The 26,015-nt window shown below is 38.5% G+C and overlaps 1 protein-coding gene across 6 annotated transcripts in view; it reads right to left on the reverse strand.

Moving 5' to 3' along the window:
* Window positions 1-26,015, reverse strand: part of UTRN (utrophin) — a 348,412-nt gene that overhangs the window by 169,193 nt on the left and 153,204 nt on the right. For all 6 annotated transcript variants that reach the window (XM_014263434.2, XM_014263436.2, XM_014263435.2 and 3 more), the window contains 3 exons: window positions 25,391-25,596; window positions 23,712-23,866; window positions 18,536-18,725 (listed from right to left, as the gene is read on the reverse strand). In XM_014263434.2, coding sequence (XP_014118909.2) covers window positions 18,536-18,725; window positions 23,712-23,866; window positions 25,391-25,596 — 551 coding nt within the window. The remainder of the gene's footprint in view (window positions 1-18,535; window positions 18,726-23,711; window positions 23,867-25,390; window positions 25,597-26,015) is intronic.

Genomic DNA, 26,015 nt, shown 5'->3' on the forward strand with positions numbered 1-26,015 from the left:
TACATAACTCATCTTTCCACATGCAAGCCAAAAAATTTGGGGCTTCTACTGCATCGAAAATATATTTTTTGATACATTAAAAATTCAAAAGGAAATGCTGGGGCAGAACCACAAGTACTCCACTTATACCTCACTCTAAACTCCAGTAGCAAATTTAGCACATATTTGCCTATCATCAGGAACAGATGTTCTTAGGAAGGTTGCTTGCTAAATTCTATTTGCAATTTCAAAGGCTCTTTCGGTGTAGTCATATCATATACCTCCAAAGCACTATGTGTCTCATTTTAAATCAAATCCATTTTATCACTCAGGCTGAATTACATAGCTCACCTCATTAACACATCTATAAAAATACCATGACAGACAAGACTGGATAAGGGAGCAGCTTTCCTTTCCATGCACAGCTTCACTGTGATCACAGGCACAGTACAATTTAATACTTTCTAGACAGTCTCACCCTAAAAGAACTTACATACCAGTGGTGCTACAGGAAAACCTTTCAGAGTATTCACTTGGCCAAACTGCAGAACTATTATTAATGAAACCAGATAGCAGTAGCAAATATAACAAGTGGACAAAATATAGGATAACACTACATCGAAGCCATGGCCATTCTTCACTAGAAAAATGAGAAACAGGTTTCTCCAAAACACACAGTGGCAAAATATTTCATCCTACTTTATGTTTACAATTGCATCTCCACCTACCCTGTATCAGCTGGGTAAGTGCTCATGGAGAAGAGGAAAGAGGGCTTCTTCCTCCCTCAAAAAGCAAACACCAAGCATTTGTGGTGCCTCCTGCAGAGGAATCAGTAGGTGGCATTTCAATTAAAATTACTTTTAACTGACAGGTGACCATTTTGCAGACCTTCACAAAAATGACAAAGTGGGGAAGAGGGAGTAATCATTTTCTTCAGGAACATGTATGAAAATTAATGTCAAATGATCATTCAAAGGAAGTTGCCAGAACCAGCTACAGTAACAGGCGATATCAGCATAAGAATTCCCATGGCTGTGATCAAATTAAAAAGAATAAAATTAGCCACAAGCTATGAAAAGGAACAACACTTTATTTATTTTGCTTTGTTCTGCTTTCTTCCACTGAGAAAAATGAAAATGTACTTTCTTTTACAAAAAGAAAGCCACAGGCAGTGATGGCCTGTGCATCTGCATAGATTTACAGCACAAGAGCTAACAAAAAGAAGGTATAGCTTCTTTTATCTCTTAGTACTGTGTGCAAACCATGACAGTCCTGCTGCTTGAAGCAGTCAAATCACAGAAATAATGCAAAGTCTGAGCTGTATCAGAAGCAAGAATTATGCCTTTTCTGTTGTTGAAACTTTTAGGGATCTGAGAAAGAGGGGTAAAGGTTAAAAAAACCAAAAAACGCAAGTGTCAGCATTTGCCTAGGAATCATGGCTCATTCACTTCCTGTACTGAGAAATTCTCCAGAGAAGTTATTTCATGTCATCCATGTCTCAATCTTCTCCTGCAGCAGCAGCAATTAATTCTACTTTCACCTTAGAGCATCTCCTAAAAGGTTGCATCAGAAGAACAAACCAGACATTGATGCGACAGCTGAGGAGAGGGGTGTTTTCAGTAGATCAGTGCCTAGTTGTGCTATTTTATGTCTTTTTGTCTTTCCAACAGGTTCTTTTACTCTTCATTTACTAGGCCACCTTGCCTGTGAAAGCTCCAGACTCCCTTACAAACTGAAGCCACAAGACTCCAAGTGCAGTAATGACCGACTGCCAGGTCTCCGTTTCAGTGTGTTGACTGACTTCAAAACCCAACCCAGTAAATCACCATTAGGTGAAACAATAAGACCACGAAATTCATACCATCATTATAAACTCTAAGCCAGCTGTTTCTCTTTCTGAAGTGTCTTTAATCTCATTTTATTTTTCCCTAAGTCACTACACAAATGCTACTGCCAAAGACTTGTCTCTTGCAAAGATGTTGGGACAATACCAAAACAGTCATAAAACCTAAACGTATCTCATAATCAAATTAAACAATGCTAAACAAGACAAATTATTATACTTAGCTTTATGCCCTGGGCTTTCTAAGATGATCTAAATCACAGTTCCCTTTCAACATGTCCTATGCAATTGGACTAAAGCCTAGGAAAGATATAGTGTAGAGCCTTCCTACAGCTTCTCATTTCTAGTTTAGAATTTATTGCATCTGCCATTTAGTGAGTATCAAAACAACTACCAGGTAGTTTAACTTCCCTTGATTTCCTAGAATAAAAAAAAAGGTATATTCTATGCATATATGGTTTCTTTGACCTTGATTCAAAGATGGTATAGGTTGTTTATACATAGACTAGCAAGTTCTAGCAGCACTCAGCTGGCACAAGAAACTTACAAGTGAGCATGCTGACAGCCAGGTTAATAAAATATGCAAAAGTAACACCATTAGATAGCTAAATTTCTTCTCCCTTACAGATGTTAATTTTTTTTGCTCAGCCTATAATCTGTCTCTTTTTCTAGAATCATGCTCATTACATTTCAACACAACCAACATGATCCTCCAAGGAACATACACCTTCTCAACAATGTACAGGACCTCAATAATATTAAAGTCTCTGTTTGCCCACTAACAAAATTGTCATTGTCTCCTCAAATTTTGACTGAGTTTTAAAGATGAACATATCTTTACCCCAGTGAATCACACAGTCTTGGACCAAAGCATACCCTTAGTTTATTCCTAAATTCAATATCCAGCAGGACCTGGACAAACTTGAGATGTGGGACCACAAGAACCTCACAAAGATCAAAAATTCTAAATGCAAGGTGCTGCACCTGGATCAGGGCAATCCCAGACATGAGTACAGACTGGGAGAAGAGCTTACTGAGACCAGCCCTGTGCAGCTTGGAGGACCCAGTGGGCAAAAAGCTGGACAGGACCTGGCAATGTGAGCTTTCAGGCCCAAAGGCCAATAACATCCTGGGCTGTCACAAAAGAGGTGTGGCCAGTGGGTCAAGGGAGGATTCCCCCCTTTCCTCTCTGCCCTCAAGAAACTCCACCTTGAGTTCTGAATCCAGGTCTGGAGCCCTCAGAACACAAACTTGCTAGAGCAGGTCTAGAGGAAGAGGGACACAAAGACAATCAGGGGGCTGGACCACCTCTCCTTGGAAAACAAACTAGGAAACCAAAGTTGTTCAGTCTGGAGAAGACTCCAGGGAGAGCTCATTGCAGTAATTAAAAGAGAATTATAAAAAAGAGGGAAAGTAATATTTTACATGGGCAGACAGTGATAGAACAAGGGGAAATGGTTTTAAAGTGAAAGAAGAGACTGTAAGATTAGTTGTTAAGAAAAAAACTTTCACATTGAGGGTGGTGAGGCACTGGAACAGGCTGCCCAGAGAAGTTGCAAATGCCCTGTCCCTGAAAATGGTCAATGCTGGAGGGTAAACAGCCTGGTCCAGTCCACTTGCCCATGGCAACTGAGGGTGAAACTAGATGTTCTTCAAGGTCCTTTCCAACTCAGACCATTCTATGATTCTCTCATACACATTAGCTATCTCTCCTTTGGTTTTCGTATTTTCTATTCTTTACTTATTACTCCACACAACTGTTCTTTTGTGTATTTTCTTGCATGAAGATTACCCATTAACCTAAAACCAAAGGTTCATTATAAATGCATGGAAACAATTAGTTGTTCTTCAGCCACACAGGATCATTCCACTGAAACACCCTTCTGATCATCAGCACGTGTGCCAACAACTACTTGTGCTCCCAAATAAGTATCACCTTCTGTGCCACAGGAACAAGTGAGATTGTCATCTCAGCTGGTTGACATTTTACCCAAGCAGGCAATAGGAGCCACCCTCCTCTTGCAATCACTCACTAGCAACGTCAAAATAAAACCATGTTGCAAGTTCTAGCAATGCTATTCTCTCTGACACTTCTCCTTCCTTGAATTGACTTTAATCCATAGAGAGAAACTTTTATCTAGTACTGTCAATCTATGAGGCTGTTTTAGACAACAAAAAGCACTCCTGAAGTGCAGAAAGCTAGGCTATACTTTAGACTGCTAATGAGTGATAAGTTAAACATGAGGTTTTTCCAACGGATAAAGCCTGCTGTAGTCCTTAAAACCTGATCAAAACTTCCAAAGATTTCTCCACAATGACAAAAGTTTGGGGTTGTTTTGCACTCTTTTCCAATTAAAACAATAGTTGACACCATAATTAAAAGGCAACCCATATTTTCAGTGCTTTTTGAAAGAACATCCCTCACCTCCATCCCCCATTTCAGTCACAATCAAACATTTGCAAAATGTGTATTCAGATTCTGCAGGCAGAGTGACAGTTTCTCCTTATGGAGGAGATCATTACCATGCCTCTGCCACTGAAAGAAGGAGAGGAAACACTCTTGTTTTTAACTAAAACAAAACCCTTTTCCTCATCCCACGGAGTCTGAGATGCAATGAAAAATTCCAAGATTTCAGGTAATAGTAAGATAAAGTCAGACATCTGGTAAAAAGGAAGTTTAGACAAAATGAGCACTAATCAAAATTCTAGCCCAGTGCAAAAAATCTAGAATCCACTTGTTTTCTAAATCCAAATAATTGTGACTAATCCCATGTAAGTGCCTTATCACATAGCTCACTTAGAGACAATGCCCATGGATCATGTCCAGATCCAAATTCTTCAACTGAACCTTCTTAATTATCTCCCTTATTTTCATTTAGAAGTACCCCTAATATAGAGGGAATAATGTTATAAGGGATGGAAAGTCTTCCACAACTGGGCTAAATAATCTGTTTACAGATAACAGCTGAATAATTTAAGACTGTATTCTTCTTATTGAGAACTATGGAAAAAAATTCAGAGTTAATTTATCATTACAGTCATGGGCTATGAGAAATGAAAGATAATGGCCTACAAATTGATATATAGCTAATTAACTGAAATAGGTGAGGGATTGCTTTTAACTCCTGATGCAAACACATAGCAAAGAAGTGAAACACCATTGACAGGCTTCTTTCTTTTCTTTCTGGACCCATTTCCTCCCTCTTCCAAAAGAGGAAATAGTCATGCTTACATGATGAAGAAAAACATGGGGAAATGAGATTTTGTGTAATCTGTGACTTTTATTATGCTTCCATTCTTCTTAGAGATGCCCAAGAATCCCAAATACTGAGTAACTTTCACTTAACCTCTGAAATTTGAAGTTTAATTTCAGTAACAGAAAGAGGAGAAAGACATTTGTTTTAAATAGCTTGCTGTGATGGAACTTGCAGCAAAAGAATACTCCTCTTTGTAGCAAAAAACAAGAGAATAATAACCAAGTGACTTCCAGTATTTTATATGGAACATCCAAAATTGAATGTGAAGGGTGAGTGATTATTTCAGGGTTAATAATGCATCCCCTCTTAAAAGACAGAAAAACTAGGAAAGCAAAAATCATAGTTCACAAACTGAGTCCAAAGACAGCAGGTGACAGAAAGCGAGGACCTCAGATGACTGTTCTAGGACCGTATCCCAAAACCCAGCACAATTAGCACTAATTGATCAGCAGTCTCAGCTGAAATGCCAAGAATTGAGCAAGCATTGAAAACCAAAGTCTCCACCCCTCCCCAGAAAGAATCCTTTCTCCAGGTCAGAAATCTGGAACACCAATGCAGAGAAACCAGCGCTTTCTCTATTAGCACAACACTGTGCTCATAAATACAGGGCTCATAAGCAACTGAGGCACACTTACAGATTCGTAGAATTGTTAAGATTGGAAAAGACCTCTAAGATCTTCAATTCCAATCATTCACCCCACACTGCCAAGTCCAGCACTAAACCCATCTACACATTTTTTTCAACACTTGCAGGAATTCTAATTTCACCACTTCTCTGGCCAGCTTATTCCAATGCCTGACCACCCTTTCAGTAAATTTTTTTTTTTCTAATATTCGATCTAAACCTCCCCGGCACAATTTGAGTTGAGCAGCATTTTACTTTGTTACTCCACTTGCAGCACACCTACTATATTTACCATATACCACAAACCACCAGTAAATATAATTAATCTGTGATGATAAAGAATTGCTTTCTGTAAGTGCAACACAGAAACGCAACACAGGGTATCAATTATCAAAAACACCACCGATATCTTCCAACCACATTCAATTACCCAACTATGCAGGGCTAAGCATGTTGCTTTTGCTTTGAAGTAAAATCCTTTGCACCAAAGTGTATCAAAAGTGCCCAGCATGATCACATCACACATCACAGAGCAGCCAGAACGCAACACCAGCCTGCAAGCAGTGGATACAAAATAGAAAACTCTCAGGACAACTTTGGAACATGATGTCTCTTACAGTTTGTGTTGATTAAAAACAGAGGAGAAGGCAAAAAGGAGGCCAGAACTCTTCTAGAGCCCCTGATGCCTAACAGTGACAGGACATCTTCAAACAGCATTATTTTCCCAGCTACCTAGTGAGCGCAGCTTTTTTTAAAAATAAGCTCAAATGATCTGTCTGAAGAAGACAAGAAAAAACTGTCACTTCTCTAGACACAAGCTGCTGAAGCACTGTGCTGTTCTAGGCAACTACTGCTTCATGACTTCATGAATTTGGGATGGGTAATTAAGCCCTAAGGGAAAGCGGGGGGAAAAACTGCTTCCTGAAAAATAGCAGCAATCAAAAAGCATTGTGGCAAAATACTATGGCAAGAGGGTCTCATATCAAATATTGATCCAGCTTCTGTAAACATGTGTAGTTCATGGAAGTCAGGTTTCCCATTAATGCTACATTCATGCTTCAATAGAACCACCTCATATTTTAGATTCATTTTGGCTGTAAAGAAAAATATTTTCAGCTTAAAAATCAGAGTTGCCTTTAAATAAATATAAGAGGATTCTAAAAGCATGTGCTGAAATATTTCTCTCATCTCCTCTCTCCTTTCCTCCCTTCGACATTACTACAAGATGCTATTAAAAAAGCGCCATATTCTAGAACCTATCTTTTGTTAAGCTGCATTTTGTTTGCAAATAGGAATGACTGGTGCAGCACTTAAGAATACTGAAATTCTGAAGCTTTATGTCCTCTCCCATTTTCTTTTTCCTTGTTATTTCACCTTAAAGAAGCAATTATATTTCTAGAGAAGCCGCCGAATACCTAGAGGACTAGAGAGCAAAAGGGGTTACAATAATGTACCCATTTATTACACAGTTTTATTTGGCACTGATCCTAATTAGACAAATGGCAAAACAAAGTGGTTTCATTTAGGTCAGCCCCATCACTCAAGATGTGCAAAAGCTTTCTGTCTTCTACTTTAGTTCTGAAAACATTTTCTGAAAATGCGGAAGTGGGGGGAAGGTTAGATGACAAAGTTTTATGCTGTATTAAAAGGCCTTCTAATCATAGGCACATAATTCAGAGATGTACCAAGTGCCTGACTGTACTGCATTAGCACCACTGAGGTTATACTACAGCAAAAGGATTTGCAAATGAGTACATGCTGTGGCTGTTCAGCAGACTCATAGCAGGCCCAGATTTAGATCAAAATTCAGCAGAGAAGTAAGAATTTTTTCACATGGAGTAAAATCATAAAGCTCCTCTTCATAGGAAGTGAGCAACCCACAGCTGAAAACTGCTGCACTATCATTTTGACTATTTTAGTCTTCACTTTTAAGCTAATAGGGCACTAGCACAGAAGATCATAGAAAATCACAAGTTGGAAGACCTCTGGAGGTCAAACCTCCTGCCAATTCCAAGAACCAATTTCAAAGCTGGGTCTGCTGCTAAGGACCTTATCCACTACAAGTGTTAATACCATCAGAGAGGCAAATGTAAGTCTTTTTTTTGGACAACCCACTCCAGTGTGCAGTTACACCTCCTGTGCAGAATTGTTGCCCTTACACCCAACTCTCTTGCATCAGCTTATTGCCTCTTTTTCTTCCACACAGCCCCTTCAAGAAGAGCCTGGTTCCATCTTTTATAGTAACAACTCACCAGGTATGCAGTGACAGCAGCTGGAAATTCCTGGAGCCTTCTTCTCTCTTCTAAATTAAATGAAGTCAGCTCCCCTGCTGCTCTACTCCTATGTTGAGTTCTCCAAGCACTGTGCTGTCCCCAGTCTCTCACTATCTGTCAAACTGGGGGCCTGAAACCAGCCCTGGTACTCCAGACATGACCTCATGAGTGCTAAGTAGAAAAACATAAACACTTCTTCCTGCCTGGCTACGATCCTTCTCACACTTGTACCAATGTATATGATTTCTCCTTCTCAGGTGCAAGAATTGGCTTTGGGTTTTTGGAAGCATTTTTAAAAAATTCATGGGGTTCCTGTCAGCCCATCCCTCCCTCTTGAGGCCCCAGGGAACGGGATCAGAACTGTTCCTCCACAGTCTAGTATCATTCACAAACCTGCTGAAAGTGCACTTCGTCCCACTCTGGGTTCATAACAATGCTAAACTGTACCAGTCTTTGTTCCAACCCATGAGGAACACAAATGGTCCAGCCAGTTGTCTTCCCACCTTTTGGTTCATCTGTATTGTCCATATCTCTAATTCAGCTTTGAGAGACTGCATCCGAAGTCTTTCTAAAATCATGATCATGGAACAATATTGCTTTCCCTACATCCAAAGACAAAGCGACAACTTTCTCACAGAAAGCAAACAGCTTGAGCATCCTTCTCAAAATGCATGATGGCTCTTCACAGTCATCACCTTGTCTTTTATGCTTGGAACTGCCTTACTGAAGTAAGTCAACAAATGCACTGGGAAATTTTTCCTTTAAGGACTGAGGACAGAGGAGTCCTTGGGGAAAGACACTTACTAAGCTCCTAAGTCTTACTATCAAAAGGTCTTCCCAGTAACTATCTATAAGTTTCTAGAAGTTTCTCTTTGAAATTCTGCACATTCTTCTACACTCCAACTTAAATCACAACCAGAATCCACAACTTTCTTAATGAACCATGTTATATTATCCTAGGATGTCTGTGGGAGTTCTGAGGATCTCATATCTCTCTGACCTGACTCTGATCAAAACAAGAAAATATCCCTCAAATATCCCACTGATTTTTTTTTATTACCAGATCCCTCCAAGTGTCCAAAGGAAATCAATCAGTAAATAACATGCTAACAGTTAACAACATCTTGCCTACACACCAAAGCCCCTAATTGTGCTTGTCCATCACTGACAGTATATACAAAGGTGCAATTTGACACAAATAGAGAGCTGAATTCCATTATAGTTATATTTCCAACTGGAATTTAATTTCTTGTCCTTATTTCTAGTTTTCACATCTTTTGACTCACTGCACAGTAGTTTCCAGTCTTCATTTACCTCTTTTTTTAAAGCTATTAAAAATTTTCTCCCTTCAGCATGCCATTGTTTCTCTAGCTGCTGTGATCATTCTATAATAAAGGCCAGAAGCAAATGAACTGTCACCTCCCAAGATTTCAAGATGTTTATCATTTCAAGTATTCTCCACAAGTTTTCAGCTTTACAACTTTTAATCCAAACCCGCAAAGAAATTAATTTTAAATGACCATTGACGGACACGCATTCCTAGCCTATTCATGTTCCTTCAAAGAAGGCTTATATTCTGTCACTAGACACCATCAAGGTACCTTGTTGCCCTTGATTAGCAGTATGTTAGCCCTGATCTGCTTTTCAAGAACCCAAGTCATGTTTCACCCCATCCCTGTACATACTCTCACGAAACCACACTGGAAACCACTTCTTCTACAATCACTCCTGATGCAAACAAGCTGTGGGTGTTCTGAGGTGGGGTGGTTACCAGTTACACTGCTCAGTTGTTTTCTAAAATGGTAAATCCTAAACTCCTGAGAGGCTGATCTTTAGATATTATTTACTCTCCTTTATACCTCTCTTATATTTACTCTCTTTATTTATATACCTCTCTTTATTTACTCTCTTATATACCTATCCTTTTTCAAAGCAGCCATCTTGTTTCTGCCAGTTCACTTCTAGCCTCACTGTATCTTAGTAAATAATAGTAATTACTATCCAAGGCTCCCTTTAAACCTGGCCTCCTCAATTCAATAAGGCTTTTTTATAGATATAAATATAACTAGAATGTCCCTTATACAACCAGAACCATATATCAGGCAGTCTGGACTTAACTTTCTCATCTAAAAAAAGAAACTGTCTGCATAATTTAGCACTGCTTTTGACGACACTGCTTCATTTTCCAATCAACAACCTGCTTAATACTGTAGCCTACTTCAGAACATGTTTCCAAAATTAGCTTTTGTTCTCACTTCTACTGTCCAATGAATATACTACATTGCTGCTCCTCCTCATCCACACTTGGTTATCTATATTTTATACCTGAATATGTCAAGTGCCAATGATATATTTTCTAAATCAACTCAAAGTCATGTAAACATTAAAAAACTTATATCTTTGTTGAATTAATTGGAGTCAGGATTAACATGCACATTTCTCAACACAACCTTCCAGGCTTTTTCTTTTGGCCTGCCCCCATGACCTTCATATTTTTTTTTCAAAATTGCATAGGAACAGAGCCTTTGCTGCTACTCCTAGTCTCAAAATTCAACATGATGTAAATGTCTTTTGGAATGCATCACCAGAATCACAGCAAAAAAAGGTTTTGGCTGACCCCAGCATTTGCTGTGCTTCTAACTTCCTGCAGTTTTATAAATTTAACACTAGCCATTAAAAAACAGCATAAAATGAGGACTGCATTTTAGGCTATGTATTCTTAAAAATACATAACGTCAGGAGATGTGTTTCTGATGTGTTGCATAGCTGAGGAAGTCAGGAACTCACCTGAGTTACCACATGAAGACTCATACTGGATCAGGTTTGAGATGTATTTTATACCAAGGGAGTTGAATATTTATTTTTAAAGCAGGTTCTTCTCAAGAATTTATAAAAAAAGTGAGAGATAAAAATGAGAAAAAACCCTCTCAATAACTAGGTATGTTCCTCAGCCTGTTTTCCAGTGGATGGATGCTCCAGTCTCTGAATGCTAGCAGTGTGTTTCAACAACACCACAGTCAAATTCTGCAAGCAGGATACATATTTCAAGGTAATCATTTAGCTGTCTGACAGAGATGCACTATTCTCTACATTGCATCAGGGAAGTTGAAGAAAGTTTCACAATTCTCTTCTTTATTTTTATAAGTAACATTGCAGCTCTGGTCTCTCAGAAAAGATCTATTAATTTGTACCTTAAAGTTATTTTTTCTGTTATAAATTCATTCTAGTCTGAGCTAATTTGATATAACCAATGGAAGTCCTTCTTTAAGGAATGGTCATATTAGCAAGAACACAGAGCAGATGACAGCCTGTATAACAGTTTTCTGATTGTTCATTACCAGCATCAAAATCTTAAACAAGAGTTTTGAAACAAAGCTGCAAACAACAATAAAGTAAAACTTATTACATACTGACAATACAATACCAAGTGAGGACATTTTGCCCTGGTATGCCACTAATTTCAAGGTAAAAGAATCAAACAGCAGCAAGTGAGGAAGTTATCTGGCAAAACTCATCTTGGTATGAAGAAATTTGTGAAAGAAAAAGCAGAAAGAGCAGCAGAAGAAATATCCTAAATTTAGGATTTCATGTTTTTCAGCCATGCTGTAGTATGTCAACAAAGTGTTTATTTTTGGTTTTGTTATAAAGAAACTCGCAAAATGTGGACTATGAATGCTGATTGCTACTATTATATGAGGCTGTTAAAAGGAACAATCATGACTTTTCCCAGTACAGTTAAATAATAGTCTTCTTTCATAAACAGCGCAGTTTAAAACAAACAATAAACTTCAAGAATTTGTCTTAAATATTTTATTGGCTCTCTGTTATGCTTCAGAGGACACTTCACATGAAACATTTAGATTTAGTTCATGAAGCATCTACCCTGGATACAATGCAATAATTCATACACTAGAGTAAATAGCTTCTCTTCTGCAGATCTGAACTATACCAGTGTATCCACAGAGTGCACCTGACACGTACAAACGTCTGACATTCCAAAGACAGGAGTATACAGGGCACTACACAAAATCCTTCCTGACATGCTGTCATGGTTGCTTTTAGTAATTTCCATATATTTTCTCATCTAAGCATTAACATTTCCATCACCAGACTTCCATCTATCATTGCCTTATATTGACACCTGCTGGAAGTGACTGGGATCGTAAACCATTTTCTTTCCCCTCAATTAGTGTCTGATTTAACTCTACAAGAACACCAACAATTCTACCTTCAGTAAACTAAGCACAGACATCTCAAAAACTAAGCCACATGACTTTTTAACAAACAAAAGAACATACACTGTGTAATTTCAGGCAATGTGTAATTCCCAAGGCTATTACTGCATGGGTTCTCAATCAGAAAATGTATTTTAATAACAGCCTTTTAGAACATTTTTTTTCACTACCCCTTGGGTAGATTTAAACTCAACAAATTAAGTATGCAACCATTTACTGGGCTCTCAGGCTAATTAGCAAATAATTATTACTGTAAGAGTCACTAAATAGTGGCTTGACAAACATTTTACAAACAAGTTTATACAAAAATATGTGACTAAACAGGCAATTATAACCCATATCTCTATTAAAAAAAACCTGCTTTATTCACAAAATCAAACAGGGTGTTTAATGGCAACTTACAGACAAGAACAACTGAAGAATGTTTGTTAAAACAGCTTGTATGTACACAAACTACTGTCTCTCATTCTTCATAATGAAGATGCAGCTATTAGTACAGCTTGGTAAACTGAAGCACATTGAAACAGTCATTTTAAAATGTTTTTCCCCATATGCCAGAACTTCATCTACAAGCTTCACTGTTACGAACAACATCCTGCATGATACTTTTCCTTACTTTCAAACCCTACTCTAAAGATGGGATCTCTCTCACTTGATGTAATTTTTAAATTCCTCACAACAGAAAGCACATTTCAGATTGAAGCAGGTAGGATGAGTTAAGGTGGCTTTGCTTTATTATCAGAACAAGACTTTGGTTCTCACACACCTTGTAGGCAAAACACAGACATTTCCATCAAAAAACACAGAGACTTTTGAAGTATCATAAGCAGCAAGAAGAGAATATCAATTTCAAAGGCAGCCAAATAGAATTTATGTAATGTTACGTCAATGTATATACAGCTGAAGACCTATCAAATTTTATAATTTTGCAAAGTTTCAAGACAGAATTCTTATATTAAAAGTTCAATAATATTAACACAGTATGACCACCTCACACAGGCATCAACATTACAGTATTAACACACAGACCTTACAGATAAGTTAGAAGTTTATTAATTTTATTTACTTATTTTAATCTGGTAAGTGATCAAACTACTTTTAAAAGTAGCTTGAATTTCACTAGGTATCCTAGATCATCACTGTAGTATTAAGGTTTAGAACTACTGAGCCTGTGAAAAAAACCAAAATGTAAGTACCTTCTTTGGAAATAGAAACAATCAGCTACCAAAACAGGTGCCATCAAAAACAGCAGTAAGTGGTAGCCTATGTCAACATGCTTTTCCTCCAACTTTTCCTGATTTTTTTAACTGTAAGAGCTCAGTCAGTGAAGGCAGAAATTAATGACTGCATATTAAGTCTGCCGAACTCATTCCGAATTAAAAGTTTCATGAAGCTCAAAAAAAAAAAAACAACACTGGGCATGGAAAAACACAGTTATTCTACATAATGGGTCCACAGGAGTTAAAGAATCACATCTGCCAAGTAGTAACTAACTCCCTGGAAAAAAAACTGGTAATATTTTACAAAAGAAAAAAAAAAAAAAAAAACAAAAAACACTGAACGTAAGTTTCCTTCCAGACACCTAAATGGTGGGCCAGAGAACACTTTCCTAAAAAAATGTATCACTCTGACAAGCACAGGGTTGTTTTGTTTTGATTTTTTTTTTTGTACTGCATTCTTCCACAAAATCCACATCAAGAGCATTACAGGCTTAAAAGCACCGGATAGCCTAGATGATTTCAACACTCATCCCATGCCCACTTTATTTTCTTTTTATCTCAAAGACAACAGAGTTAGCAATACACACACTCAACATTTAGGGCTATGTTTCCTACCTTACAAAGCTTCTGGTAACGGGGAGAAGAAACTGCCATCCTCTGTAGACGATGCAACAACACCACAACTTTCTGAAGAGAGGTTCTCACCACAGCCATCATTTTAAGTTTGCCACACTTCTGAAGATACCTCAGAATTTGCATTATAAATGAAGAGCAACTATCATTTCCTCCCGGTCACTGGACAATGATTTGCCAGCATTCTGAGCATGCTCTCTTCCAGGACTGCTTTTGCAAGCTACAGGCTTTATACGTTTCAAAGGCAAAGAAGATTGATATAGCATAAGTTCTTCTCCCAAAATAACCCCGCAAAACAAATGCAAAAAAATAACAGCCTTCCCAGATTCTTCTAATCGGCACTGCTCAGCTCTGCTTTTGCAGAGGGCAAATGAAGTTGAGCAGCTGATCGTCTGCCACCGTTCAGGAGTGCACTAAATAGCCAGGAAAAGGTCATTAATTTAAGCCTGAAAGCTGCAGGAACAAAAAAAGAATTCCTTCAGGAAGACGGCTCCAGTGTATCACAACAGTTGTTCTTCCCTAGTAGCTGCTTTCTATCAGCAGACTGAGTGCTTGCTCCCTCACTCTGGGAAAGGATGCTCTCGTTCTCAGACTGAACGCAGCTCTGGCAGAGCTGTAGACTGAGTGAAAAACAGATTGTGTTATAAATCTTGAGAGAGGAGCACAGGGATACCTGCCCTCATTATATCAGCCATACGATAAAGGCTAATAAATCACATAGGCGTTTCTCAAAACTAGATTACCCAACACAAAAGGGAAAACTGCGGGGGGTAAACCTCTTTCTATAAAAACTCTCTTAAAGCTAATTTAGTCAAAGCGATCTCAAAGGATTCTCGCTTGCACCAGAAAGTAGGAATGTTTTTCACAAACCATTTCCAATTAAATATTTTCCAGAATGACTTTACACAAGAAAAATATAGGGTTTTGGCAAAGTAAAAGCATACAGTTGCATCAACCCCTTGTCTAAGTTATCCTTGAATCCAAAGAGCTAACTTTATTTTGATGTATTTCCCATGACAAAGCAGAATTATTTAAGCCATCGAAGGATGATAGGATGTTCAAGAGCATGGAAGTGTTTTGCTACCAGCAAAGCACTCCCAATGCAATACAGCAAACATACCCCTAGATGTGGCAAAACTGCAGCTAACCAGAGCCAGCTACTCATTGCTTGCAAAGGTGTTTTGATGAATCTACTTAAACCTGTATCAGAGGGGCTGCTGTAGCAAAGGTTCAGGGAAGCCTGAACACAGTAGGTGGAGCACTGATCACATGATTTTAAGAGCATACTTCCATTAGAAAAGGTACACGTTTCAAGCACATCAATCAGCACAATATGCAGGCAACAGCTATCCTGACGAGTTCGCATGATCCAAAATAATGCACAGCTTAGATGTCGTGCATTATATGCTGCTCTGCCTCTCCTAAGGCACTTTCCTCTGAAGGAGATGAATGTAAGGTTCAGGTTCTTCATGCAGGACATTTAAAAACTCTTCCAATTCTGTGAAGACAACCTGTTCATCTTTATTTTTAGGAATCAATGTTTCTACCAGTCCTCACATAAACCTCATGTCCCTGTACTCTGCTTTCTTCTTGATTTGTCCGCAACAATAATATCATTTTGAGCAAACAGATATACAGATTCCACTCTGTATATAGAAATCTTACCATCTCTATTCACCTTGCCAAACACGTCTTTTCTCATCTTCACCACTTATTTGAACTGTTCCTCTGAATGTCTTTGCTCCTGGTTTACATCCATTCCCACCAGAAGTCTGCTTCTTTAACCTTCCAGATTGAGCCTACCATGATCAGCTGACATGTTCTTACCAAATATCTTTTAAAGAAACCTACGAAGCAGCAGAACTCTGAAACCATGGAAGCTTTTAGAAATGACTGTGCAAAAGCTCAAACCTCTTCTGTGCAAGAGAGACCACACAGTCCACAACTTCTTAATTCAGTTTTGCTTTTTATCTTCCCAGAGCTGTCAATCAACAAGTCTGAATCAAGCAGTGAGACAAACTGCTGGCCACTACTTACAGTAGCTTTTTTTGAACACCTTCACATCTGTAGGCACAGGACTTAACATACATTGCACTACTTCTTACTATTTCCTAGCTTATTTTCTGAATCTTTTTTCAAACTAGGTTTTAATCTCTTTCAAGTCACTGCTAAACATCTTGCAACAGCATTCTGTAGCATTTTGGCACTAACCTGAATGAAAAGTCTTCTACAACATTTAGATATTGAGAGAATTAATTAACTGACTGATTATGTAACTGCGGATTTCTCCTTTTTGAAAAGAGATTGCTACCACACTAAGTCTGCATTATTTGCATAGTACTGTTGCTTCAGGTATCACAATGAAAGGCAAAACAACACTTCAGGGCTGAGATCATTGATTCCACTGTAGAGTGACTTGAGCTGCAGCCAAACAAGTTAGGCCCAAAATGTAATGGAGGATAGTCCTCCGATGCATGCACAGATGCCAGTTTAACAGATGATCCTATTTTGAAAATGCATGACATGTAACAACAGCAACCACAACAAATTCATCATGTTTTGTCTAGGTTCAGCTTATTTCACCTAGAATTTATCATGACTTAAACTCCTAGTAAAGTTTTACTTAATGCCCTTGGGGGCAGAGGCATCTTCACACAGAGCAGAGAAGGTTATAATCCCTGCATTTTTCTGAAAACCATTTAACCACCAACCTTAAAAACCAATACTTTTTTACATATACAGCGAAGTACCAAGAGAACATCGTTATTTTACAGCACATAACAGGGGAACAGGAAATGATCTTTGTTTAATCAGATAATAAGCTTAAGGACTTGCAAGGGAGTAGGCTTGATCTTTTGAGGTACAACAAGATGTTAGAGCTTCATTTTGTTTTCAGAAGTGCAACAAATATTTGAAAACAAACAGTGATTTTGGAGTGTTTGCCAGTGTCATGATATGAATGTTTTCATTTACATTTAAAATAAGACTAAGACGGTGGGGGACAAAGTTAATTCTGGAAGTCATTATGCTATGACAGTCTTTGACAAGCTCTACTTCACTTCCTAGGGTAGCCAGAAAAGGCTTACAATATTACATAAGGTCATGGGTGAGTTAAGTGAAGATGCATCATGTGCACAGTGTGTAGAAACACAGTCTCAGAAAGAGACGGACAGTATCAGGTACCGGGATGCTGAACCAGGGAAGGTCATGTCCCAGCACCTCCACCTGCCTTTTCAGTTGTTACAAGCCAGGACAATATGCACAATCAGGGGTTAGTTATCGACCTTCTTCTCTCACAGCAGGCAGTCTTGCCCAACACTCTTCCCCTCACACAGCAAATTCAGGCAATTTTAATCAGATTGCAGAACAACAAAGAATGGCAAACAACCTTCCATACTCACAGTGCTTCACAGCCACACAGAGCCAACAAACTGTGAAATAACAGCTGTATCTTGGTGTAATTGACTACACAGAAGGCAAGGTAACACAGAAATAAGTCTATTTGCACACAGCACTGCCTTCCGTTGTTAGCTGCCTGTGCCCTGTTTTAGCTCTTCCACCTCCACTACATTACACTAGTTGGGAGTGATGCCAATAGAAAGCATAACATTAAGTTCTAAGTGTCACCACTACAGACTAGTCTCAGCATTTCACAAAAAAACCACACCTCTACAGATGAGTTACCTGACTGACTAGAATCATTTGACCACTGGTGAGTGACATTTCATCTTCAGCAGATACAAGCTTCCACGAAATATTGTGCTCTTCACTATGATTAACAAGAACAGCTTGCTATCAGATCCTTTTAACAGTCTTGTTTCATTTCAGTTCAGCATAGATATGTTCAGATTAAGACCACTATTAAAAGAAACATCTTTTTTTCAGTATAAACTTCTCAAACCCACTTAGAGATCACAGATGACATTAATCCAAACACAGAGTGCAGGATTTAATAAGTGGTGTCAGTTAAACTCGGTCATTTCTAAGGTTTGCAGTCTGGGGCATGAACAAGAAGCAAGTCCAGCTGGGGAGCTGCTGGGCAGCAGGAGAGGGAGAAGAGGTAATCCAAGCACGACAACTTTCTTGGATTGCCAAAAAAGCAAGAGGAAGGTGGCAGACAGAAACAGGAGAGAGTGCAGCCCAGGAGGGAACTTGGAGGGAAGTAGATTAAATTGTTTGGTTGGACAATCACGCAACATGACTTGGTTTAATGAAGCATACACTTCCTGAATGCAGTCACCCTCCAAGGACATTTAAGAGCCCTCAGTGCCAAAGACATACACAAAAATAAGTACTTCAAACCTTAGGAAGACAAATCTGCTTCCTTCATACACCTGACTTCTAAAACACTGTTTTAGGAAACACCTTTCAATAGGCTGCAGCTTTCCCCAAGCAAGTAGACAGCTTTTGTTTTTAACATTTGCCATTGAGAGAAAACCTGAATAACAGCAATATTATTTACTTTCTCACCTGCATTTGCTTTCTGAGTTCCCTTATGCAGACATTGTCCTGAGCAGTGTTCTCACGCTCGGATGCATCTGCCAGAACGTTTACTGTTGTCTCTGCCTCTTGAAGCCACTTGAGGAAGTTCTCCAGATCCTTGTGTGAGGCCTGTGCTGTCTTCATCTCTGTCTCCAAGAAATTCTGCCTATCGAGAGCTCTGAAAAGAAGACAAGTGTCAGAATATACCCCCATATATACATCATAATGAAACTACTAAAAGGAAATCTCAAAGATATCTCTAGTAAGAAACTACACATCTGTGCAGCTTGTTTTATCATTATTTATCTCACTATTTTTAGTGTATTTCTAGCTACTCACAGATGTCCTGAACTGGTTATGCATTTGACAGATCTTTTGAAAAAGGCATGCAGTTAAAACTCAATTATTAATTGAAAACCTAGATTTTCCTTTGAGATGTTACCATTATCAACTTATGCTACCCCAAATAGTAGAAGTGTTATTTCCATGTGTGACAATTGGGCTTTTCCCCACCAACAAAAACCACCTATGGAGCAGAGGCACTGAGTACTTGGGGTATTTTTACTCCTCTTTTACAATAAGCAGAAACACTGCCATAAATTCTTATGAGTTAAAGTGCTAAGGGATGCAAAGTCAGACACCTGGGTCTCTGCCAGAAGACAAGACTTTTCATACTATCACTCAAACATACAGAATAATACACTGCCATCAACAGTCAACCCAAGCTCAACAAACTTAAAAAACCTAAAAAAAAAAGACTGGCAGAATATGGTCCAAATTTTTAATCTTCCAAAAGATTTCCAACTGATGCAAACGTTAAAGTTTGTGTCCATAAGGGGATCTTTTCATGTAATAACAATATAATCCAAACATTTTAAGTTATCAGCAACTTCAAACAATTTCCTAGAAAAAAAAAGTCACCTTACAATTCTGCATAACAGTACTGTCTCCAAGTGATTGAAATGAAACTCAGATGAGAAACTATTATAGTCAGCAATTTTAAAAGCTCTGATTAGCAGCATTAATAAAGCATGACAAACTAAATTTTATCCATTTGAGGCTGTTATTCTGCACCACTCCTCACAAAATCAGGACAAAAGAAAAAAGCTGTCTCACACCAGCACACTGTAGAGCAACCTCTAACAGCTAGAATGCTTCTCCTGAGTAGAAAGTCCAATTTTATTTTCATATCAAGCACTAGCTGTATTATAGGATTTTAGGGGTAAAGTGATATTTAATTTCAAGACAGACAAGGCCAAAACACTCAGTATTTGGTATTTCCACGTTTCTCCAGACAGGCCCAAACTTGTGTCTTCTGCATCCTCCCATCTACTTCAGCTTTCTTTCTTCCTTGCCATGCTGTGGCAAAAGTACTGCTCAGCAGTATGAAGGAATAACTATGTTTGGAGTTGCGGATTTCAGAAAAAGTTAAAATATTCCTTTTAGAAAAGAAGCAGTGGGTGTTCAGTACCATTCATGATGGCAATTCAAAGCACGTAGCCTGGTTCACTAGCACATCAGATGAGACAGATACAAGTAAAAGCTGTTTTCTCTCAAAGACTGTGAGGAAATCTCATGCAACCCCAATTCTGCCAGGTTCACGTTCCTAAGTTTTAGGATAACCAACTGAACTTTTTAGCAACAATTTGCACAAACATAGTTTTGCAACCCCTACTTTAGGAGCTTAGGTTTTACATCACTTGTTAATAATTGCTTTAGCCAAAATAAGAGTCTAAGAATCATTCCTGACTTTGTGCTTGCCCAAGTTTTGGCTACTAGCAAATGACTAGGAGAGCAAGTAGTCTTCATTCTTGCTTCTCACCTGCAGCTGGAATGCTTCACCCGGTCTTGAGGAAAAAGATAGTAAGTAACATGCTAGGGATAATAGATAGATATTTGATAGATATTGTCCAGAAAAGTTAATAAGCACCAGCTAAAAAATTAGAGCACACCAAGGAACTGTGAGAAAAACAAAGCAGTTTTAACTTCAAAACCCTCTCCCCTCTGCAGGGATTTTCTTCCCTAGCAGGGGGTTAAGGCCAAAGGTGGAAGAACAAGAGTGACAGCAGCAAGAACAGACTGGTAATAAAGGTGACCTTCAAAGAAAAAGAACAGCCCCAAAGGATGAAACACAAAGTGACCCAGATCTCTAAGTCTAAGTACTGATGTATTAGATAGGAATCAAGACAAGTTGAACTTTGAAGTTAACAACATTCACTGAAGAATATTTCCTTCATCCTAAAGTTTTAATTTCTCATGCTTTCCGCTTGGTTGAGCTTTAAGCAAAGAATGAAATCCTATTACTGACCCACTGCTGCCATATATTTGAATTAAAGCTGAAAAACAATCCTGTCACTAAATACATACAAATTTACAACTAACTTTCTAAGATTATATGGGTGTTTGCAGTAGTGAGCAACACTTTTAGAGAGCAGATGGAAATACTTTCCTCCCCTGCTAATAAAGACCTCAAACATAAAAAATGGAGAATTCTGTACTGCAGATTAAAAACTACCACATGCTATAAAAATATAATTCAGATTTTCGTACAATTCTAACACAATTAGAGCAGCCTCAAAAGAGAGAGGATCTGTACATCTTCCAGGCTGCAAAAACTAAACATGGGGAGAAGCTGGAGAATTATTTTTAAATGCAGCTAACTTAATACAGTGTTAGTGGAGAAAGTCTATGCAGATTCTATTGGCAAACACACACCCAAGAAAAGAAATTGTTATTCTATTATTTAAGTTTTCATGGCTCTGTTTCAGGTTTCTGTTCCACCCATTATTTTACCAGATTTATACTAAAAACCTGCAATACATACATGTGCGTGATCAAAAGAAATTCAGAAATCAACATCTGAAACAGTACAGAAAGCAGCTATAATCCATTACCAAGGCAGCACAAACACATAGAATGACTATAGTTTCACCCTGAAGTATAAAAATAGAACATAAATAGCCACTGGACAAAGTATCCAATTTACACAATGTCAAGCTGGGGGAGCTTCAATCTCTTAAGGCCAACAGTTTTAAAATAAACTCCTTCACTTTACATGCCATGGCTACAAACTTCCTGGTAGTGTTCTTTTGGTGACCACAACAACAATCCTTCCAGGTGATATTACTAAGGACCCTTTCCACAACATCTAAGTAGGGGAACAAACTGCTATTTTAAAGCATTATGCTAGAAATATGGATTTATTCCTCTTGAAGCCATAGGGCTACATGTCCACTCTAAGTATAAGCCCCACATGTCCCAACATCTGTCACAAAAAGTAAGCCTCGTCACTGGTATTTCCGTTTCTTGCATTTGAATCATGTATAAAAACCTTCATCCTGTTGAAAAAGTGTTTTTGTTGCACATTCTCCCCTTTTAGTTCCACCATGCTGCTCAGATGGGGTTACACTGAGCAGCTCCACACTGGCTACGCAACGGCTCTCTGAGTTGTCCTTTACATTCTGCCACTAGTTAATAAAGCAGATATTCACCTTCCTTAGGCTGCAGACTTCAAACAGTAGCCCCAGTGATCATTAAGGAGCTTCAGTTATACACAACGAAATGCAGTAGCTTATTATTTTAGACTTTAAGCAGATTCAAAACTAATTAGAGGCTTCTAGGCAGGAGCTCTGCTTTCTGGTCACCTTCTCTGAGTAGTGGGCAGTTTGATGCCAGTTCTAGCCATAACACTGCAAAGTCTGAATGTGAATGAGACTACTACAGAGTTTTAGTCTACTGTCAATGCTAATCCAACAAGGAGCTGTTTCCCTTCGTCCTCTAATTAACTAGGAAACAAGCTGCCACATCCAAAGCACAAAATGACAGAAAAACTATCTTCCTCCAAGGAAGGATAAGATGACATTCTACTCTGCTTCCTTCATTACCTGCTTACTGAGAACAGTCCTGCTGAGAAGGACTTGGGGGTGCTGGTGGGTGAGAGGCAGTAATGTGTGCTTGAAGCCCAGAAAGCCAATCCTGTCCTGGGCTGCATCCAAAGCAGTGTGGGCAGCAGGGCGAGGGAGGGTATCCTGTCCCTCTGTCACACTCTGATAAGACCCCACCTAGTGAAGCACTGGAATGGGAGAAGCTGTGAACATCCCATCCCTGGAAATGTCCAAGGTCAGACTGAATGGGACTTTGAGCAATCTGATCTAGTCATCTATGGTCTGCCCACGGCAGGGGGGTTGGAACTGGATGATCACCTCCAATTCAAACTGTTCTGTAATTCCACAATTTCCGTAACATTCTCCTCCTCTCACTCCTCAAGAGATAACATCTCCTTAAGCTTTATTAAGTAGTCTTTTCATTCCTTTAACTGGCATTCCATTCCAAAGGCAGCTGCTTCTTTCACATGCACATATATACATACACACTTCAGCTGTCATCTTCCCCACTGCCACATACAGAGGATCAATTTTGTCTTCTCTCCAACCACAATGCATATAGACTTTTAGATTTCAGAGTGAGACGCTATTCTAAATGTTAATTGTCTATCAATACCAAATACTCTAAAGCATTTCTGCAGAAATTAGATTACCCTGATTATGCATAGGAAATACCACCTTTTCATCGAGACATATCTGCAGATACATCTTAAATAGAGGATGAATAGAAGGAAGGAAGGAAGGAAGGAATAAAAGGAATTTCAGTTCCTACAGCACAAGTATTTTTTAGGTGGGAGTACTGGAAGGGTTTCACTCGAGGTCCCAAAGCACAGCCTCATTCAGGGGAAGTTTCCATTAGATGAGACCATGAGGAATTAATGCATGGGAGGATGAAGTTGAACACTCTCAGCCTTACAAAAAGGAAGGACAATAGCAAACTACAAATACACAAATCATATCAGCATTAAAGAATAAGAGAGGAACTTTCAAAGACACTTAGAGAATAATAGCCACAGGAAAACCTAAAACCAAACATGAGAAGTCCCTTCTTTTTCTGCTTAAAAATATACTGCATAAATGGGAAGTCATACAGAACCTTTCCATTGTGAGCTGTGAGAATTTCAATCACCTAAAGAGCTTGACTGCAATTGACTAATTATCCCCAGCAGCCCTAAATGCTGCACCAAAGCACGCAGAGGAGAGACTACAATACACATGTATAAAGAGAATGCACGTTCAAGACACCAGCTGCTACAGATAGAGTGAAACCTTATAATTACCTTTGGTTCAGATTAACCCAGCAAGTGTTCATTTGGTCAGTAGTTTCCTTCACCTTCCTTGAGTCATCATCACGATACTCTCGAAGCAGTTTATTAGAAAGATCATTGAATGCTGCTACTGTGATGTCACCTCTGTGCAAATCCTGTACTAACAACTAAAAAGCAATGCCAAATGAGATACATAAAAATCAGGCTATTTCTCATATTATGCATTTTATCAGCTATTATAAACCATCCCCTCATTTTTTTCCTCTTTTTTAAAAGGCAAAATGTGCACATTTTTCATCTAGGAGTACAACTTTAAAGAGAAAATCTACAGATATTAACTATCCTGATAATGAACTGATCAAAACAGATATAGGTGAGAAAAAGTGGTATTTGCCCAGAACTGCCAAAGGTTAGAGAAATCCTCTTTTATAGTCTATGGGCAACAGAAATAAAAACACATCTGTATTTCTGAGTAGCATGAATAAGTCTGAATTATTATAATAGCAATATAAGTGGCATCTAAAAGCAGCATAAATGAAATTTGCAGTATGAGAATTTGATTTCATTTTTTGGGGTATTTTGGTTTTGGCTTTTTGTTTGTTTAAAATTAAGAAAATGCATTAGAAATGTTTATTTTCGCAAGATATGTAACGTGCCTTGACTTTAGAAAATCTAAACTCAAGATTATTTCTAAATGAAAAACAATATTTGCATATATATATATACATATACACACACACATATATAAGCAGTTACATATTATGGCCTCTAACTTTCTGTTTGGGCATGGGCCTGCTTTCACTTAAGAAAACAAAGTAGGCCTAATAGTCCATTTCTATTTCCCTGCTCATGTAGAGATGGACACTAGTCAGATAGTTGTGCAAAGCACACAACTTCACTGTATACTTAAACAGCTATGGACTGGTAAGCAGCTCTCCCATTCATACTCCCTGCCTCTTTTCATTCCCAGCTGCACCCCTACATTTCCCCTGCATGAATATGTAAGTGCATATATTTTTATATATATATGCACATATTTTTTAAACTCTATTATATCCCTGTTCTAAATACTGCACTGGTAGGAGCCTCCTCACTGCTTTATGTCTTTAGCTCTCATACTGTGCCACCTACAGCCTGCCCTTTTTCTGACAGCCACCAGGACAAAGGACACTAGACTTACAGATTTATCACAGCACGCTTGACATGATATAAAAAGCATCATAGATTGCAAAAAAAACCGAACAAAAAAAGCATTGGATATGCCTGGCACCCACCAGAAGTGAAATTCAGGACAATTTAAAATACCTTAGTCCATTCCTTGACTTACTAAGCTACTGTTAAATATTTCTATAAAGTCAATTGTGTGGCAAAATTTAAATCACTAAATTTTAATTGGTCTGGGGTTTAAGCTTTTTGCATAACATCATTTCTTTGATGCTACATTATACTCCTTTCAGCTAAGCTTCCAAAGACACACATGAACACGACACCTGTTTACCTCCCAGAATGGGATTCTTGGGAAGTCTGAGATGTTGAAAAACAGACAATTAAGAAAATATCATACCCAAAAAGAGAGAAAATAATACAACAACTAAAGTGCACATTCACTCATCATCAGCACTGCTCAATCAGTAGCATTACACAGCCTCAGGAATCTGGTATGGAAAAAAAATGAGCATAAATGATCTTACTTTGCTCTCTGCAATCTGTTTGGCAAGCATCTCCTTTGGGGCCTGCAGGAGCATTCTCAGACGGATCTCACACTGCTCCATGAGGTGCTCCATCTCCTGCCTCTGCTCGTGCCACTGCAGGCTGTCTGTCAGCATGTACTTCAGCTGCTGCTGCCGCACCTCCACGCTGTGCTGGGTATTGTCCCACTGGTTCTTCAGCTTCTCCACTGCAAAGGACAAAACACAACACGAAAAATACGAGGCAAATGAAAAAATAGCTGTAACTACCTCTTAATTTTCATGGCAAAAGGCAAGACATTCTCAAACATATGGAGACATACAAGTCTCCATATTCACTATTTTATTTCCTCATGTAGTTGACATATTCACAGAAGCAAATGAAAAAATAATTTGGTTTCCTCTTATTTAAGCAGGTCAGCATACAAGTAACAACTATTATTTCTGGAATATTTCAAAGTCATTATTTACTTTTAAAGTACACACATGTAAGGAAACTGCACTGCAGAGATATGCCAGCAGTCCAAGGAGCACAATTTTAGGGTGATTGGACCAGCAAGTCATCTTTGTGCATCTGTAACTCAAACCAGAACAAATAAATAAGTAAATAAATACTGCTTAGCTTGAA

Source organism: Pseudopodoces humilis, chromosome 3 (genome assembly GCF_049639895.1).
Source record: "Pseudopodoces humilis isolate 2021_Gansu_Grassland_sample_001 chromosome 3, ASM4963989v1, whole genome shotgun sequence".
NCBI lineage: Eukaryota > Metazoa > Chordata > Aves > Passeriformes > Paridae > Pseudopodoces > Pseudopodoces humilis.